The following is a 16846-nucleotide window of genomic DNA, read 5'->3' on the forward strand; positions in this document are numbered from 1 at the left end:
ACTTTTCTCCTTGTTTTCTAGAGGCCATATAACATAGTTCAGTATTTGGTAACACTAAATGGATTTCACTGATATAATCAAATGTCTAAATATGAAGCCAGGAAATCATGTCGCATGAGGAATGGTTGAAACAAATATGAGCACTGAACCTGAAGAAGCAAGGACTACTGGGTAGCCTCTATACCTGTCTTGAAAGATATAGAGAAGCAAGTTGCAGTTAACATAAGGAAGCCCTTTCCAATAATGAAGGTTGTTCAAAAACAAATTGAGCTGTTTCAACAGCAGCGGGCACCCCATCACAGGCATATGTGGGGCTGGGTTTTGTAAGAATTTAAATTCTGGATGAAAGCTTGCCCTGGATCAGTGGTTCGTGGACTTCGGGGTTTCAAGGACCAGTAACACTGAAAAAAATTCATCAGGTCCCTAAAGTATTGCTATCTTTTTACTACCTAAGGTCATAAAAAATGGTACAACTCATTTTACTACCAAATAAGAGAAGAAAAGTGAGGACAAAATCCTACAATAAAAGATAATCTTTCAAATTAAATAAATTTAACTTTAGGAAAAAAAATCCTCTCTATATTTGTCTTTTTTTTTTTTCTCAGTTTACCACCAAGCAGTGGAAACTCTGTTGGGGACTAGCGTGTGAAAACCACTGCATGAGATGACCTTTAATGATGCTGATATGATTTACTGTTAGCCCTTCCCTTCCTACTTATCCATTCCACCCTTTTTTATTTTCTTCATTCCTTCTGTGTAAAGGTATTGATACTTAGAATCATTTCTCCCCCATACTTACCCAATACAGGTTTTAAGAAATTCTTTTCGTTTGTCAGGGTCCTGAATGTTCAAATGCTCTCGATAATGAGATAGCTACAAAAAGCAGAAAAAAGTTTTGAGGTATTTTGTCTTCTTAGATGAGGGAGATAGCTGAATAACTGAACTTCCCATGCTTTCAAAAAAATAAATTCTTCATAGCTGGGTGTAGATGGTTATGCGGCAGGGGGGTTAGGCAAAGAGTGACTAAAAATCATTAGTGGGTTTATCTATAACTGCACTGTACAATACAGCAGCCACTAGCTATAACTGGCTTTTATTTTTTATTTTATTTTTTGAGACGGAGTTTCGCTCTTGTTACCCAGGCTGGAGTGCAATGGCGTGATCTCGGCTCACCACAACCTCCACCTCCTGGCTTCAGGCAATTCTCCTGCCTCAGCCTCCCGAGCAGCTGGGATTACAGGCACGTGCCACCGTGCCCAGCTAATTTTTTGTATTTTTAGTAGAGACGGGGTTTCACCATGTTGACCAGGATGGTCTCGATCTGTTGACCTCGTGATCCACCCGCCTCGGCCTCCCAAAGTGCTGGGATGGTTTTTAAAATTTAAATTAATTAAAGTAAAAATTCAGTTCCTTAGTTAACACTAGCCACTTTTTAAGAACTCAATAGCTACATGTGACTAGGGGCTGCTATACTGGACAAACATGGAATTTGGGGTTTTCTGTTTTTTAGATAGTCTCTCATTCCTGTTGCCCAGGCTGGAGTGCAATGGTGTGATGTAAGCTCACTGCAACCTCCGCCTCCCGGGTACAATTCTCTTGCCTCAGCCTCCCCAGTAGCTGGGATTACAGGTGCTCACCACCACACCCAGCTAATTTTTGTATTTTTAGTAGAGGCAGGGTTTCATCATGTTGGCCAGGCTGACCTCAGATGATCCACCCACCTCGGTCTCCCAAAATGCTGGGATTACAGACGTGAGCCACTGTGCCCGGCCCAAATATGGAATATTTCCATCATTGTAGAAAGTTCTTTTAGCAAGTACTGATCTATAATGAAGCACCAAGTAGACACAGTACTGAGCTTTACCCTTAAGTTTCATTTTAGCCTCAGTATTTAACCAAAAAATGACTATTTTGCTTTAGCTTTAGATTTTGAAAAGTCAAAGAGCTAAATGCTTACTTCAGTGTTATTTCCGGCATCCCTGACCATGTACATGATCAATGGTAGTATGATCATGTAAATATCTAACAACAATATCAGTAATAAAAGAAGGGCATGTCATTCTCACTCATTGTTCATAGATAAATATTCAGATTGACCCAACAGATGTATATAAAAATGTAAATGATAAACATAAATATATATAAAAATGTAAATATAAAAATTTAATAACATAAGATAGAATAACAGAAATTATGTAACAATCCAATCTGTGTAAAATATTTCATATAAAATATTTGGCATACAATCATTGCTAATATTAAAGAAAGTAACCTTTAAGAGCTATAGTTAATTTTTTTGTTACTCAATCCATTTTAGCCTCAAGAAAAGTTCAGTCTTTCAAGAAAAATTCTACTTGGGAAACTTTCATATTCCATGAGGATACACTAAAAGTTTTGCGACTTCCAAAGTTTACCAGGTTAAAAAACTCCAAATCTATATACAACAACATGCGTGATATAGCATCTTCAATTCGAACATGAGTATAAAGAAAATAAAGTTTTAGATAAAAATGAGTTACCCAAAACATTTACTCTCACTAACCAAATTCAAAACAAAAAACTTTATAAAAATGCTGTAAGAAGAAAAATCCTTAGGTTTTGAATTTATACAGATTTAAAAATATAAACAAGCAGCTTTTCAAGTGTTTACTACAGGCTGCCAATCATTTTCAGTTGATTAAGAAAAAAGACATTTCAGATTCTCCCATGCTTTGAGTATCAAGTACAAGTTCCTTTTAGAAAACATGTTACTGAGCCAGGTGAGATGGCTCACATCTGTAATGCCAGCACTTTGGGAGGCAGAGGTGGGAGGACAGCTTGAGGCTAGGAGTTCAAGACCAGCTTGGCAAACAAAATGAGACCGTCATCTCTACAAAAGATTTTTAAAAATTAGTCAGGAGTGTAGTGTGCACCTGCAGTCCCAGCTACTTGGGAGGCTGAGGCTTGAGCCAGGAGTTGGAAGTCTGCAGTAAACCGTATGTAAACTATATGATCACGATCATGTACCACTGTACTCCAGCCTGGGTGACAGTGAGACCCTGTCTCAAAAAAAAAAAAAAAACCCCATGTTACTGAAAAGCATTTTCAGTATAATACGTATATATAATTATATTATACTGTGCAAAGGTTAACAATATTAAATGTGCCAACTGAATGTGTGTATTGATATCATCACAAATGTGTTGTACAATAATTAAAAAAGCAATCCTGCCATCAACAATGCTGAGAAATTATCTTTTTTTTTGAGATAAGGTCTTGTTCACCCAGGTATGACCTCCCAGACTCAAGCAATCCTCCCACCTCAGCATCCCAGGTAGCTGGGACTACAGGCTTGCGCCACCATGCCTGGCTAATTTTTTAAAAACATTTTGTAGAGATAGGGTCTCACTATGTTGCCCAGGCTGGTCTCTAATTCCTGGACTGAAGTGTTCCTCCCACCTCAACCTCCCAAGTGCTGGCACTGCAAGCATGAGCCACTGTGCCTGGCTAGAAATTCTCATTCCTGCATTATGACAAGGTCTTTTGTTTGTTTTGTTTTGTTTTACACAAATTGCCAAAGTTGTGATGATACAATTGAGTTTTTGGTAAACTTTCAGATTTATTCTTGTATTCCAGGAGTTCATCCTATGATTTTGAAAATCTGCCAAAATTCAATCTTAACACTTGGCTATTGAATTCTCAGCCAAAATGTGTACTGGGTATAGCATCAATTTGACCTATCTTCCTTCTTGACCTGTATCGGGTTTCTTATCCTCTCAGCCTTTAACATTTTCTTTGTGAGAAGCCAAAACCCCCAAACTCCTACCAACCAGGACCTGAAAACAACCAAAAAACAAATTACAAATTGACCAGGCCAATTTTCACATATTTATTATTTAAAATTTATTCATAAGTCCAACCAAAAGAGCATATGAAAAGAAAGAATACATCATTCCAATTGAGTTTTCAGGTTTCCTAGGTGCCTCTCTCTTCTGTATATAATCAACATCAAAGGAAATAGTTCAATCAGTCTGGGATCTTGGACGCTGGGATTTGGCTTAGATTTGGGTTTTTTGTATTTTGCTTTTTTTTTTTTTGACTGAGTCTTGCTCTGTTGCCCAGGCTGGAGTGCAATGGTACGTTCTCAGCTGACTGCAACCTACTCCTCCCAGGTTCAAGTGATTCTCCTACCTCAGCCTCCTAAGTAGAGGGGATTACAGGTACGCGCCACCAGGCCTGGCTAATTTTTGTATTTTTAGTAGAGACAGAGTTTCACCATGTTGCCAGGCTGGTCTTGAACTCCTGACCTCAGGTGATCCACCCACCTTGGCCTCCCAAAGTGCTGGGATTACAGACATGAGCCACCACGCCCGGCCTAGATTTCTGTTAAACAGGTCCCCAACTGAAAAAAAGGCTACACTTACCGCAAGCTCTTCTGTTCTATCTAGGAACCTGGGAAGAAGCAGAAGGGAGCAGGACATTTGTATCCATTGATGTGTGGCAGTATAACCTCACAAAATAGAGTGCCTGCTCTAGGAGAAATACAATTCAAACTCATTTCCCTCTATACACAAGATAAATAGTTGATCAGATACCATTGTTCCCCTGGTCTCTCTGGCTGAAAAAAAGCAGGAACAAGAACATATTGCAAGGAACTAATAACTTTGTTATTAGAGATAGAGAGGTTCAAAGTCTCCACCTACTCTAGCCCACAGAAACTTTGTTGTTGTTGTTTTTAAGATTAAAGCACTATTTTCTGTCAATACAACCTTGAAAACAGATTTTCACCGGGTGTGGTGGCTCACGCCTGTAATCCCAGCACTTCGGGAGGCCAAGGTGGGTGGATCACCTGAGGTCAGGAGTTCAAGACCAGACTGGCCATCATGGAGAAACCCCATCTTTAAAAATAAATAAATAAATAAAAGAAAACAGATTTTCTATATTGTTCTTTACTGTTTTCATGGACACAGTGCAATGTGTTTTGTCTCCCCCAAAGGCTTAGGTAAGACCTTGAAGCACCGGGACTTTTGTCTTCTGATTCTTCTCTACTCTGAACAGACCACCATCATTAACATCACCACTTTGGCATGGAGGTGATGCCTGATAAAGCCTTGTTGGTTGGAAAGAGGGAGGGAGGGAAGGAGAGAGGAAAGAAGCAGCCAGACTCCGTGACCATGTCTTCTTTTGCAAATTCCTGGCTAACACTTGTAATCTTGACCCTAACCAGGTAACCTGTTTTTCCCCACCTTAGTCTTTTGGGGAGCTCATTGCTGTGCTGGAGTCACTGGTTAACCAGTCATCTTGGGTCACATGTCAGCCTAAACAGAGGTTCTAACCCTTTCTCTGACACTGAAGAAAGGGCATCATATGCACATATTTTAATCCAAAGATGGGAAATAGTCCCCACTAACTGGAATTAGATAGGGAAGAAAAACGTGATAGAAGACCTCAGCCTTCTTTACCCCCAGCAGACATGCATACCGCTCACCTATCCGAATCCTACCTAGTTTCACAGGCCCATGCAAATCCTAATCACTTCCATGAAGCTTCCCTTGGGTATCCTGACTGAAAATATCTTCTTCTCTTCCACTATACTTCCCACTTGTATCACTTAGAATCAATAACAGATACCTTTATTCTAGGTCTTTTATAAGAAAACACTTAATAAATATTAATACTACAAACTAGGTATTATGCTAAGTGCTGGTTCACATACTAGCTCTTCATCTTCATCATGACCCTGTGGGTAGGTGTCATCATCTCCATTTGAAAGATGTTAAAACTGCATGAAGAGGGTTGGTAACTTGGCCAAGGTCACTCTATGAGCGATGTGGTAGACCTATAACGGCATTCAATCCAACTGTGCGTGACTCCAAAGCCTGGTTCTTAACCTTGCACCTTATCATAAGCTCTGCTGTACTGATAGTTATCCCCTCACCCTTCAACAGCTTGTCTTCCAAGTATTTCTAGGAAAGGGGCAGTTGGTATTTTCTATTCCTTTGTATCCCTCAGAGTGCTCTGAAATAAATACTTACTAAACTTTAACGATCAGTTAAAGTCTAGACTAGACGATCAGTTCTTACCTGAAGAGGTCTAACAGCAGCTTTTGATCCCCTATTTCCTTAAGGAAGTGGATAAGATGTCTCAGGGCAATCTGTCGCACCTCCAGCTCTCGGAAGAGGATCTCTGGCAGACAGACAGGAGTTAGGTTGAGAAAGATTAAAGCCTATTAGTCAAAGGTGAAATTGGTCTCCCTACTCACACATTCCAAACTTGATCTCATCAAAGCCTAACAAAAGCTAAGAATGGTTTACCCTATGTCTTAATTCACCATGAAAACACTCTATGGTCTTGGGCAACTCAGAGCCACTGAGTCAGCTTTTCATTTCACACCAACCCAAAGAGCAGGCACTTAGCATGGACTCTCACTTCTTCAAACCAACACAGCCATCTTCTGTCCAAGAAATAGAGAGGGCTCTGTGGTTAATGCAGTCATCACCCTAAAGGATGCCCTCAGAGGTGTGATGTGGGCTCTGAAGTCTCAGGCCACCCCAGTTGTCTCTGAAATAGACTTCACTGATGAATTCTGGCATGAAAGGCACATGCCATTCTCCCCTCAGATGTGGCAGATACCTTGCTGCCTGAAGATTTCCTGCGAGCCATTCTTACCTTTGCTCAGTGTCCTCTTTAGGAAAATCAGAACCTACAGGAAAAAAGAACAAAGAATGTGTAAACTTTACGACACAGAGCCCTGTCTGGAGCACCTGACATACAGACACGAGGCCAGCAACTCAATAGGAATCCCTGCAGGTACAGCCAACAGCTCGGTATGTGATGGAAGGAAAGGCGATGGATATCTGGAACTGAGCTATGTCTCAAGAGTCCACACACCTGTGCCCAGGCTGCTGAGAGACACCTCTCACTGAAAGAGGATATGCTCACATCTCTCCTCCGTCAGATTGTTTTTTATAACACACAGTAGCCAACCTTCTGTGTCTTGGTTACAATCAAGGGTTTCACACAGGCTAGGCATGGTGGGCTCACGCCCATAATTCCAACACTTTGGGAGGTGGAGGCAGGAGGACCATTTGAGCCCAGGAGTTTGAGATCAGCTTGGGCAATATAACGAGACTGTCTCTACAAAAAAATTTAAAAATTAGCCAGGCAAGGCCAGGTGCAGTGACTCACACCTGTAATCCCAGCACTTTAGGAGGCTGACAGATCACCTGAGGTCAGGAGTTTGAGACCAGCCTGGCCAACATGGTGAAACCCCGTATCTACTAAAATACAAAAATTAGCCAGGCATGGTGGCACATGCCTATGATCTCAGCTATTCGGGAGGCTGAGGCAGGAGAATCGCTTAAACCTCTGGGAGGCAGAGGTTGCAGTGAGCTGAGATTGTGCCACTGCACACTAGCCTGGGTGACACTGAGAGACTCCACCTCAAAAAAAAAAAAAAATTTAGACAGGCATGGTGGTATGCACCTGTGGTCCCAGCTACTTGGGGAGCTGAGGTGGGAGCATCACTTGAACTCAGGAGGTTGAGGCTACAGCGAGCCGTGATCACATCACTGCGATTCAACCTGGGTGACAGAGCAAGACCCTGTCTCTAAAGCAAACAACCCACAGGGTTCCACACTTAATGCATGTGACACCAGCTAAGCCCTGAAAGCACAGATTACTGAGAATCCTACGCTTCCAAGGGGAATACAGGATGTTTACTTAACATTTAACACAAAATGTTAGTCTATTTGATTGGATTTTCAGAAACTAGTAAAAACAATAAACAATAACAATTCGACAACTCACTGCAGTAATGACGTTTCCATCATGCATGCTTACTGCCTCTTCTAGGAGTTGTAGCTTGTCCTGTAAGGAGCGGAATCTCTCTAGTGAGCAGACCTGGCAGAGTAACACTAAAATTAGTACATAAAGAAGAAGATAGTTTTCTTTATTTCTTTGTTGCTGGATACTGAAGAATGAGCAAAAATGAAAGGAAAAGTCCCCAAGGAGAGTCTCTTTATTTTTACACTATGGTCCCCAGCACTTATAAAACAGAACGTTTCCACCACCCTCTCTAGTTCAGCCTGCTGCCCTACAAGAGGCTAATGTCCTGAAGTCTTGATAAACCCTTCAAGAGATTGAGACTATCCTGGTCAACAAGGTGAAACCCCGTCTCTACTAAAAATACAAAAATTAGCTGGACATGGTGGTATGCGCCTGTAGTCCCAGCTACTCGGGAGGCTGAGGCAGGAGAATTGCTTGAACCCAGAAGGTGGAGGTTGCGGTGAGCCAAGATCGTGCCATTGCACTCCAGTCTGGGTAACAACAGTGAAACTCCGTCCCCCCCAAAGAAATGTATTTTTCTATATCTAACTTCTTCCATTCAGTACTGAATCTACGTGTTACAGTGACTATTAGTTTCTTCCTATTTACTGTCAAGTTGTTTTCCATGTATGTGTATACCAGTTTATCCACTTATCTGCTGATGGATGCTTATGTGGTTTTCACTTTTGAGATTTTTTTGGGTTTTTTTTTTTTTTTTCCTGAGCCGGAGTCCCACTCTGTTGCCCAGGCTGGAGTGTAATGGCACAATCTCGGCTCAATGCAACCTCTGCCTCTCAGGATCAAGCAATTATTTTCCCTCAGCCTCCTGAGTAGGTGGGATTACAGGTGTGTACTACCAAGCCTAATTTTTTTTGTTTTTTTTTAACTTTTAGTAGAACTGGGGTTTGGCCATGTTGGCCAGGCTGCTCTTGAATTCCTGACCTCAGGTGATCCACCTGCCTCAGCCTCCCAAAGTGCTGGGATTACAGGTGTGGGCTACTGCGTTCAGCCTACTTTTGAGTCTTGTATGAGTAAAACTGCTACGCAGGTTTGTATACAAGTCTGTATGGATGTATGTTTTAATTTCTCTTAGATGGTAAGTATCTAAGAGTGAGATTGCTGGGTTGTATGGTAAGTATATATTTACCTTTATAAGAAACTGCCAGACTATTTTCTGAAGTAGTTTTACCATTTCACATCCCCACTAGCAGTGAATGAGAGTCCAGTTACTCCACATCATCCCAATGCTTTCTATGACCAATCTTTTAAATCCAGCCATTTTAGTGGCTTTATATTGGTATCTCTTTTTTTTTTTTTTTTTTTTAAGATGGGGTTTCACCATGATGGCTAGGCTGGTCTTGAACTTCTGACCTCAGGTGATCCACCCACCTTGGCCTCCCAAAGTCCTAGGATTGATTACAGGCGTGAGCCACCGCGCCCGGCCTGTATATTGGTATCTCATAGTTTTAACTCACATATTCTTGATAAATATAATTTTAAATATCTTTTCAAGTTACTACTGGTCATTCATGTATTTTCTTCTGTGATATGTCTGGGCAACTCTTGTGCCAATTTTTTTACCAGATTGTCTATCTTCTTATCACTGAGCTATAAGCATTTTATTTTTTTGTTTTTCTTTTTTTTAAGACAGGGTCTCACTATATTGCCCAGGCTGGAGTGTAGGGGCATGATCATGGCTCAGTGCAGCCTCGACTTCCTGGGCTTAAGCAATCCTCCCACCTCACCTCAAGCCTCCCAAGTAGCTGGGACCACAAGTGAGTGCCACCATACCTGGCTAATTTTTATTCTGTAGAGATGTGGTCTTGCTATATTGCCAGTTTCAACAGGAGTTTTATATATATTCTGGCCAAGTGCAGTGGCTCACTCCTGTAATCCCAGTACTCTGTGGGGCTGAGGCAGGCAGATCACCTGAGGTCAGGCATTTGAGACCAGCCTGGCCAACATGATGAAAACCCATCTCTACTAAAAATACAAAAATTAGCCAGGTGTGGTGGCAGGCACCTGTGATCCCAGCTAGTCAGGAGGCTCAGGCAGGAGAATCGCTTGAACCTGGGAGGCGAAGGCTGCAGTGAACTGAGATGGCGCCACTACACTCCAGCCTGGGTGACAGAGGGAGACTCCATCTCAACAACAACAAAAAAGAGTTTTATATACATTCTGAATAAAAGTCTTTGTGTTTTGAAACTACTTTCTCCAAGCTATAGTGGTCTCTTTATGGTTTTAATGGTGATTTCTAAAAAAGTAAAAGTTTTCATTTTGATGAAGTCTATTTTATCAATTTTTTTTTCTTTTATGGTTCATGCTTTTTATGTCCTAGGTAATAAATCTTTGCCTAAGCCAAGATCATAAAGATTATCAATTTATATTTTATTCTAGAAATTTTACAGTTTTTTTTTTTTGAGACGGAGTTTCGCTCTTGTTTACCCAAGCTGGAGTGCAATGGTGCGATCTCGGCTCACCGCAACCTCCGCCTTCTGGGTTCAGGCAATTCTGCTGCCTCAGCCTCCTGAGTAGCTGGGATTACAGGCACGTGCCACCACACCTGTTGCTATGATCCATTTGGATTTATTAGTTATTATGATCATTGCCAATTCTACCAAAATTGATTTGTACATTCAAGGAATGTACAAATGGGTGCCACCATGCCCAGTTAATTTTTGTTTTTTTAGTAGAGACGGGGTTTCACCATGTTGACTAGTATGGTCTCGATCTCTTGACCTTGTGATCCACCCGCCTCGGCCTCCCAAAGTGCTGGGATTACAGGCTTGAGCCACGGTGACAGGCCAGTCTCACTCTTAAATGTACTTTTCCCTCTCATCCATCACTCTTTCCCCAGTACTCCATTAAAGCAACAATAATGGAGAATCAGAAATTTTGCAGCTGACTTTCAACCTTATGGATTTATTTTCCCCCTGAAAGTCATTGAACAAATGAGAACTGAAGAGAGGTCAAGAAATCTTCCCTGGGGGAACAAGCTGCCCAACTTCCCAAAAAACCACACAAAAATTCTCTGTCCTTACCTTGCCCTTCCGGAGGCGTCGCACTGTATCACTGGGGCTCCAATCATTGCTGTAATCCTGGAATATTAGCAAGACATGAATCCCGGGAAGTTACGGAATCAAATTTATCAGTGTACCAACTCCTCAACTCAAACTCACAGTCTCAGTCTCTAAGGGGGAAATACTTTGCAGGAAGGAATGGATGTGAAAAAAATGAAGAAATGGGATGTCTTGTTTTGAGTTTCAGAAGGAACTAAAGCAGGGGCAATACAGACAGGAGGAGATGGATCAAAGAGGGATGAGCCAACTGACAAAGCCAGTAGCCCTATGCCTACTGGTTCAGGACTGCAATCTCCAGTTGCATTTCGAATCAGGTTTTAGGATTCTAACAATGCCTTTGGCCAACAGAAGGAAAGAGATAGACATTGGAGACATGTTCCTTTTCTGAACTTAGGATATGGTTTCTTCCTTATGAATCAATTTGCTCTTTTATATGCTTCATGGGAATATGAGCTCCACCAAGCTTCCAGACTGATGGTCACTGGGTTTCAAAGGACAGCCTTCAAGTGGCAGCATCATGAGTAAGCAAAGCATGGTAGGAATGAGTCAGAAGATAGAGACTGTAAGTCTAAGTTTCACCCTTTCCTAGCTGTGAGACCCCAGGCAAGCCCTAATGTTTAGAAACCCAGTTTTCTTATCGATAAAAGGAGGTTAAAAAAATAACTGCTCAAAGAGTTGGGAAAATCAAGCAAGGTAACACACACCAAGACACTGGGGAAAGTGTCACACCAGCGTACGCTGTAACTCACCCTATACTCCCCTTTGGGTCTCCCCAGCTCTGGAGCATAGCTTTTGGCAGGGGTGTCTGACAGAGCTGAAAAAGAACAGGTAGCTGGTTCAGAAGGGCACCATGAATCCTACTTGTCACTACTTCCCTCTACTGCTTCTGCTTTACATTTTTTTGACTTGTGGGCTCCCAACATTAACTTTATGGCCAAAAGTAGATTTTCATTCTTTCCCAAAAACAGCATCCCTAGAAATCACCTTTGCCCCTGTAGCCAGAATGATTTCTACCTCCTTGGTCAGTATCAGAAAATTCCTCTAATAATGACAGTAGATGCAGAAGAAAGTTCATCTTGTCATTCAATTACTACCTATCCCCATACCACCCCAGACTGTGCCAGATCAGTAACATTTCCCACAGCAATTAAAAGAGGGTTCAATGCCTACCATCAGAAAGGGACTGGAAACTTCCTGGTCTAGTTCTACCTAAAGGTAAAGAACACAAGAGGGAAAAGGTCAACAGTTTAAGTCAGAGCCATCCAGGCTTGGTTAAAAACACAATGTGTATAGAACTCTATAACACAATATAGAGACTTAAGGCTTAAAGTTTTATTCAGCTGTAGAAATCTGAAGTGCCATTAAAAAATGGAGCAGGGAGAAATTTTTTTTTAATTACAGTAAAATATACATAACAAAATTTACCATTTTAATCATTTTTAAGTGTGTAAGTCAGTGGCATTAAGTATATTCACACTTTTACAATCACCACCACTATCCATCTCCAGAACTTTTTCATCATCCCAAACTGAGACTCTCTGCCCTTTAAACAACTCTCCATTCCCTCCGCCCCCAGCCCTCGGTAACCACCATTCTACTGTCTGTCTCTATGAATCTATTCTAGGTCAGATTTAAATGGAGTCATGCAATACTTGTCCTTTTGTGCCTTCTTTATTTTATTTAACATCATGTCCTCAAGGATCACCCATGCTGTAGCATGTATCAGAATGCCATTCTTCTTCAATGTTGAGGAATACTCCACTGCATGTATATGACACATTTTGTTTATCTATTCATCCATCTGGACACTGGGGTTGCTGCCGTCTTTTGGCTATTGTGACTAATGCTACTATCAACATGGAGGTACAAATCTCTATTCAAGTCACTGCTTTCCATTCTTTTTGATATATACCTAGAGGTAAAATTGCTAGATCCTATGTTAATTTTTTTTCTTTTTTTTGAGATGGAGTCTTGCTCTGTTGCCCAGGCTGGAATGCAGTGGTGCAATCTTGGCTCACTAAAATCTCTACCTCCCAGGTTCAAGCAATCCACCTCTCTCAGCCTCCTGAGTAACTGGGATTACAGACGACCCCCGCCACTCCCGGCTAATTTTTGCATTTTTAGTAGAGATGGGGTTTCACCATGTTGGGCAGGCAGGTCTAGAACTCCTGATCTCAGGTGGTCCACCTGCCTCAGCCTCTCCAAGTACTGGGATCACAGGTGTGAACCACCACGTCTCGCTGGTCATATGTTAAATCTATGTTTAATTTTTTTCCTAACTGCCATACTGTCTTCCACAGTGGCTGCACCATTTTGCATTCCCACCAATGAGGTTTTCCAACAGCAATGCACAAGGGGTAGGGAGGAATTCTGATCCAGGCAAATGTCTTCAGTACCAGTCACAGGGTTGATGTCAATTTTATTCATCGTGTTCTAGAAAACCAGTCCAATCCCTCTGAATTTCTCTCATTTTTCCCACTCCTAATACCCAGCTGCCAGCTCCAATGAGAATGCTTTATCCTAGGCTGGGCACGGTGGCTCACACCTGTAATCCCAGCACTTTGGGAGGCTGAGGCAGGTGGATTACCTGAGGTTAGGAGTTCAAGACCAGTCTGACCAACATGGTGAAACCCCGTCTCAAAAAAAAAAAGAAAGAGAATGCTTTATCCTTCAATAACCTTTTTCTTACAAAGTAAATCAAAATTACGGCCTGAGATTTTTCTTAAAAAAGAGCAGGAGGACTTCCCTATCCCCTTCAGCATCTCTCTTTACCTCTAAAAAAGCTGCTCAGGGAATAGGTAGAAGTAGGCTTGGGTAGTTGCGCATAGGAGGAGAAGCTGTTTCGGCTCTTTAGTTGTTCACGCCCCTCATGGGCTAACCCGCTATTACCAGCAGTCTCTTTGATGGACCATGAGATACCTGCGAGATAGTAAGAACATCAGTAATTCTCATCCACAATAAATCCTTGACATCCAACATTCAACAGACTCTAAAAGCTTTTCACCAGAAGCCCTGTTCCCTTGGCCAACTTGGGGCAGGGAAAAAAGAGAGAATCAAATAGACTAATCAGCAGAAAAATGAATCAAGGACATGAATAAATGCATCACAGAAAAGAAAATCTAAATGGCTCTTAAACATATGAAAAGATGCTCAACTTCACTCTTTTTGTTTTTTCTTTTTTTCCTTTTTTAGAGACAGGGTCTCACTGTGTTGCCAAAGCTCTGGAGTACACTGGCTATTCACAATCACACCTCATGTCAGCCTCAACTCCTGGCCTCAAGCAATCCATCACCACTACCTTCCAGAGGCACACACCACCTGCTCCCAGCTTTGCTAAGGGTACTACAAATTTAAAATACAGTGAGAAACTATTAGGCCCCTATAAGATGGGGAAGGATCCAAAAGCTTGATAATACCCTGTGTTGGCCCGGTTGTAAGGAAACTGGAACCCTTCTCCATTGCTGGTGGTAGTACAAACTGGTACAACCCCTGTGGAGGTCAATTTGGCAATATCTGCCCAATAAAGACTAAAACATCCTATGTGAGTAATTCCACTCTAAGAATTGCTCTTTCATTTATTCATCTATGGTCAGAATACAAAGTCATTGATAGAAATATAAACAGCAAAAGATTGAAAACAATCTAAAATTCAATAATGGGCTGGCTAAATAAATTATGGTACATCCATACAATTTAATACTATGCTACTATTTTAAAAAAAGAAAGAGAAAATGAGAATGCTCTTTATGTACTAACATGGAAAGATCTCCAAGCTATATTAACACATAAAAAGAGCAAGGTACATAGCTGGGCCCTGTGGCTCATGCCTGTAATCCCAGCACCAGGCCAAGGCAAGTGAATCACAAGGTCAGGAGTTTGAGACCAGCCTGGCGAACATGGTGAAACCCCATCTCTAAAAATAGAAAAAATTAGCTGGGTGGTGGCAGGCGTCTGTAATCCCAGCTGCTAGGGAGGCTGAGGCAGGAGAATCGCTTGAACCCAGGAGGCGGAGGTTGCAGTGAGCCAAGATCATGCCATTGCAGTCCAGCCTAGATGACAGTGGAAGACTCCATCTCAAAACAACAACAAAAAAAGAGCAAGGTGTGAAGTAAGCTATTATATTTCTATGTACATTTCTAAACACAAAAAGAATTTTTAGATGAATACACAGAAACAAAGCAGCAGCGATTGTTTTTTGGGAGGACAGGAACTGAAAACTGAGAAGATACATAACAATATGGAATGGAAACTTTTCACTATATACCTTTAATTTTTTTAATCTTTAAGTCACATCATAGTATGTCCTATTTTTTTAAACTTTTAATTAAAAATATTTCTTGGCCGGGTGCCGTGCTCACACCTGTAATCCTAGCACTTTGGGAGGCCGAGGTAGGTGGATCACCTGAGGCCAGGAGTTCAAGACCAGCCTGGCCATCATAGTAAAACCCCATCATTATAAAAAATAATAAAATAAAATAAAAATATTTCTTAAAAATCAGGTGGGGTCTGGTTGAACTCCGACCAAAAAAAAAAAAAAAATCAGATGGGCTCTGGGCACAATGGCTCATACCTATAATCCCAGCACTTTAGGAGGCCAAGGCAGGCAGACAACTTGAGGTCAGGAGTCCGAGACCAGCCTGGCCAACATTGTGAAACCCCATCTCTACTAAAAATACAAAAATTAGCCAGGCATGGTGATGGGCACCTGTAATCTCCGCAACTCGGGAGCTGAGGCATGAGAATCACTTGAACCTGGGAGGCGGAGGTTGCAGTGAGCCAAGATCATGCCACTGCACTCCAGACTAGGCAACAAAATAAGACTCCATCTCAAGAAAAAAATCAAATGGACTCTGTTAAAGTATTAAGTGGTATCACATAACAGTTAGGCAGTGAGACTTCATGGGTAAGGAAGTCCGTTCTGTCAACCAGTTATGATTATTAGTCAGTAGTTCCCAAATATGACCACATATTAGAATCACCTGCAGTGCTTATTAAAAATTGAGGACCACCTACACACACACGCTGCAGAAGACCTACTGAACAGAATCTCTAAAATAAAGCCTAGGAATATGTCATTTAAACAAACACGTCAAATGAGACTAAAATAACCAGCCAAGCATCAACCTCTGAAGAGCAGACCTATACAACCATATGGAAACTCCTGCTGCATTTCCCAAGTCTCCAGATGTATGCTCATATGAAAATAGTCTTACTTTGTTCCCTCTCCTAACTAGCACTGAAGAAACAAACAGGGAGAGAGCCTTCATTAGTGACAAGAACCCTGAACACCCATCCCCGCATAGGGCCTCTTCTACTCACTTCCCACAGGTTCCCCAGTCCAGCTGACTCGCTCCAGATCATCATCATCATCATCATCCACAAAGTCTCGGAGGCTGTTCACCGCCCGCTTGGACTCCTTCAACTACAAAGGGACATAAGGCAGGGTGCTCAGGCAATCATCACTTCCCACCTCTCTTCTGACAATCAAGAAGGCTGAGGAACTGGGGTCTGAAGGTAGCCAACACTTTCACCCGTTGTAATCGAAAGCCTAGGATACTAGATATTTGCCAAGGAAACAAATTGACTTTTTGCCAACACTACAGTCCAGTGGTAAAAAAACATTAGGAGAAATCAAAGCCACTTTTGAATTCTCATCATATTCCTGGCCGTGACTTTGCTGTGTAAACCTGAATGAATTTATTCACCTCTCCAAAAATAAATGGTTCCCCAATTGCAAAAGAGACACAACAAAGTTAAATCTTCCAATCCAGTTCACCTTTCAAAAATAAAACATTTTATTACATGAATAAAATTGTATCATATGAATAAAAGACGTGGGGTTCCTTAAAAAAAACTGAAAGGGTGCCAGGCGCGGTGGCTCAAGCCTGTAATCCCAGCACTTTGGGAGGCCGAGACAGGTGGATCACAAGGTCAAGAGATCGAGACCATCCTGGTCAACA

At 41.6% G+C, this 16846-nt stretch overlaps 1 protein-coding gene across 7 annotated transcripts in view; it reads right to left on the reverse strand.

The window, feature by feature from the left end:
* VIPAS39 (VPS33B interacting protein, apical-basolateral polarity regulator, spe-39 homolog) overlaps positions 1-16846 on the reverse strand; it is a 32625-nt gene that overhangs the window by 11454 nt on the left and 4325 nt on the right. For 5 of the 7 annotated variants that reach the window (XM_035261170.3, XM_035261167.3, XM_035261168.3 and 2 more), the window contains 10 exons: positions 16206-16308; positions 13659-13805; positions 12057-12095; positions 11636-11700; positions 10848-10904; positions 7789-7881; positions 6649-6682; positions 6063-6165; positions 4404-4431; positions 800-873 (listed from right to left, as the gene is read on the reverse strand). In XM_035261170.3, the coding sequence (XP_035117061.1) occupies positions 800-873; positions 4404-4431; positions 6063-6165; positions 6649-6682; positions 7789-7881; positions 10848-10904; positions 11636-11700; positions 12057-12095; positions 13659-13805; positions 16206-16308 (743 nt within the window). The remainder of the gene's footprint in view (positions 1-799; positions 874-4403; positions 4432-6062; positions 6166-6648; positions 6683-7788; positions 7882-10847; positions 10905-11635; positions 11701-12056; positions 12096-13658; positions 13806-16205; positions 16309-16846) is intronic. The other 2 variants (XM_035261172.3, XM_078335513.1) reach the window with 1 other exon arrangement.

Source organism: Callithrix jacchus, chromosome 8 (assembly GCF_049354715.1).
Source record: "Callithrix jacchus isolate 240 chromosome 8, calJac240_pri, whole genome shotgun sequence".
Taxonomy (NCBI): domain Eukaryota; kingdom Metazoa; phylum Chordata; class Mammalia; order Primates; family Cebidae; genus Callithrix; species Callithrix jacchus.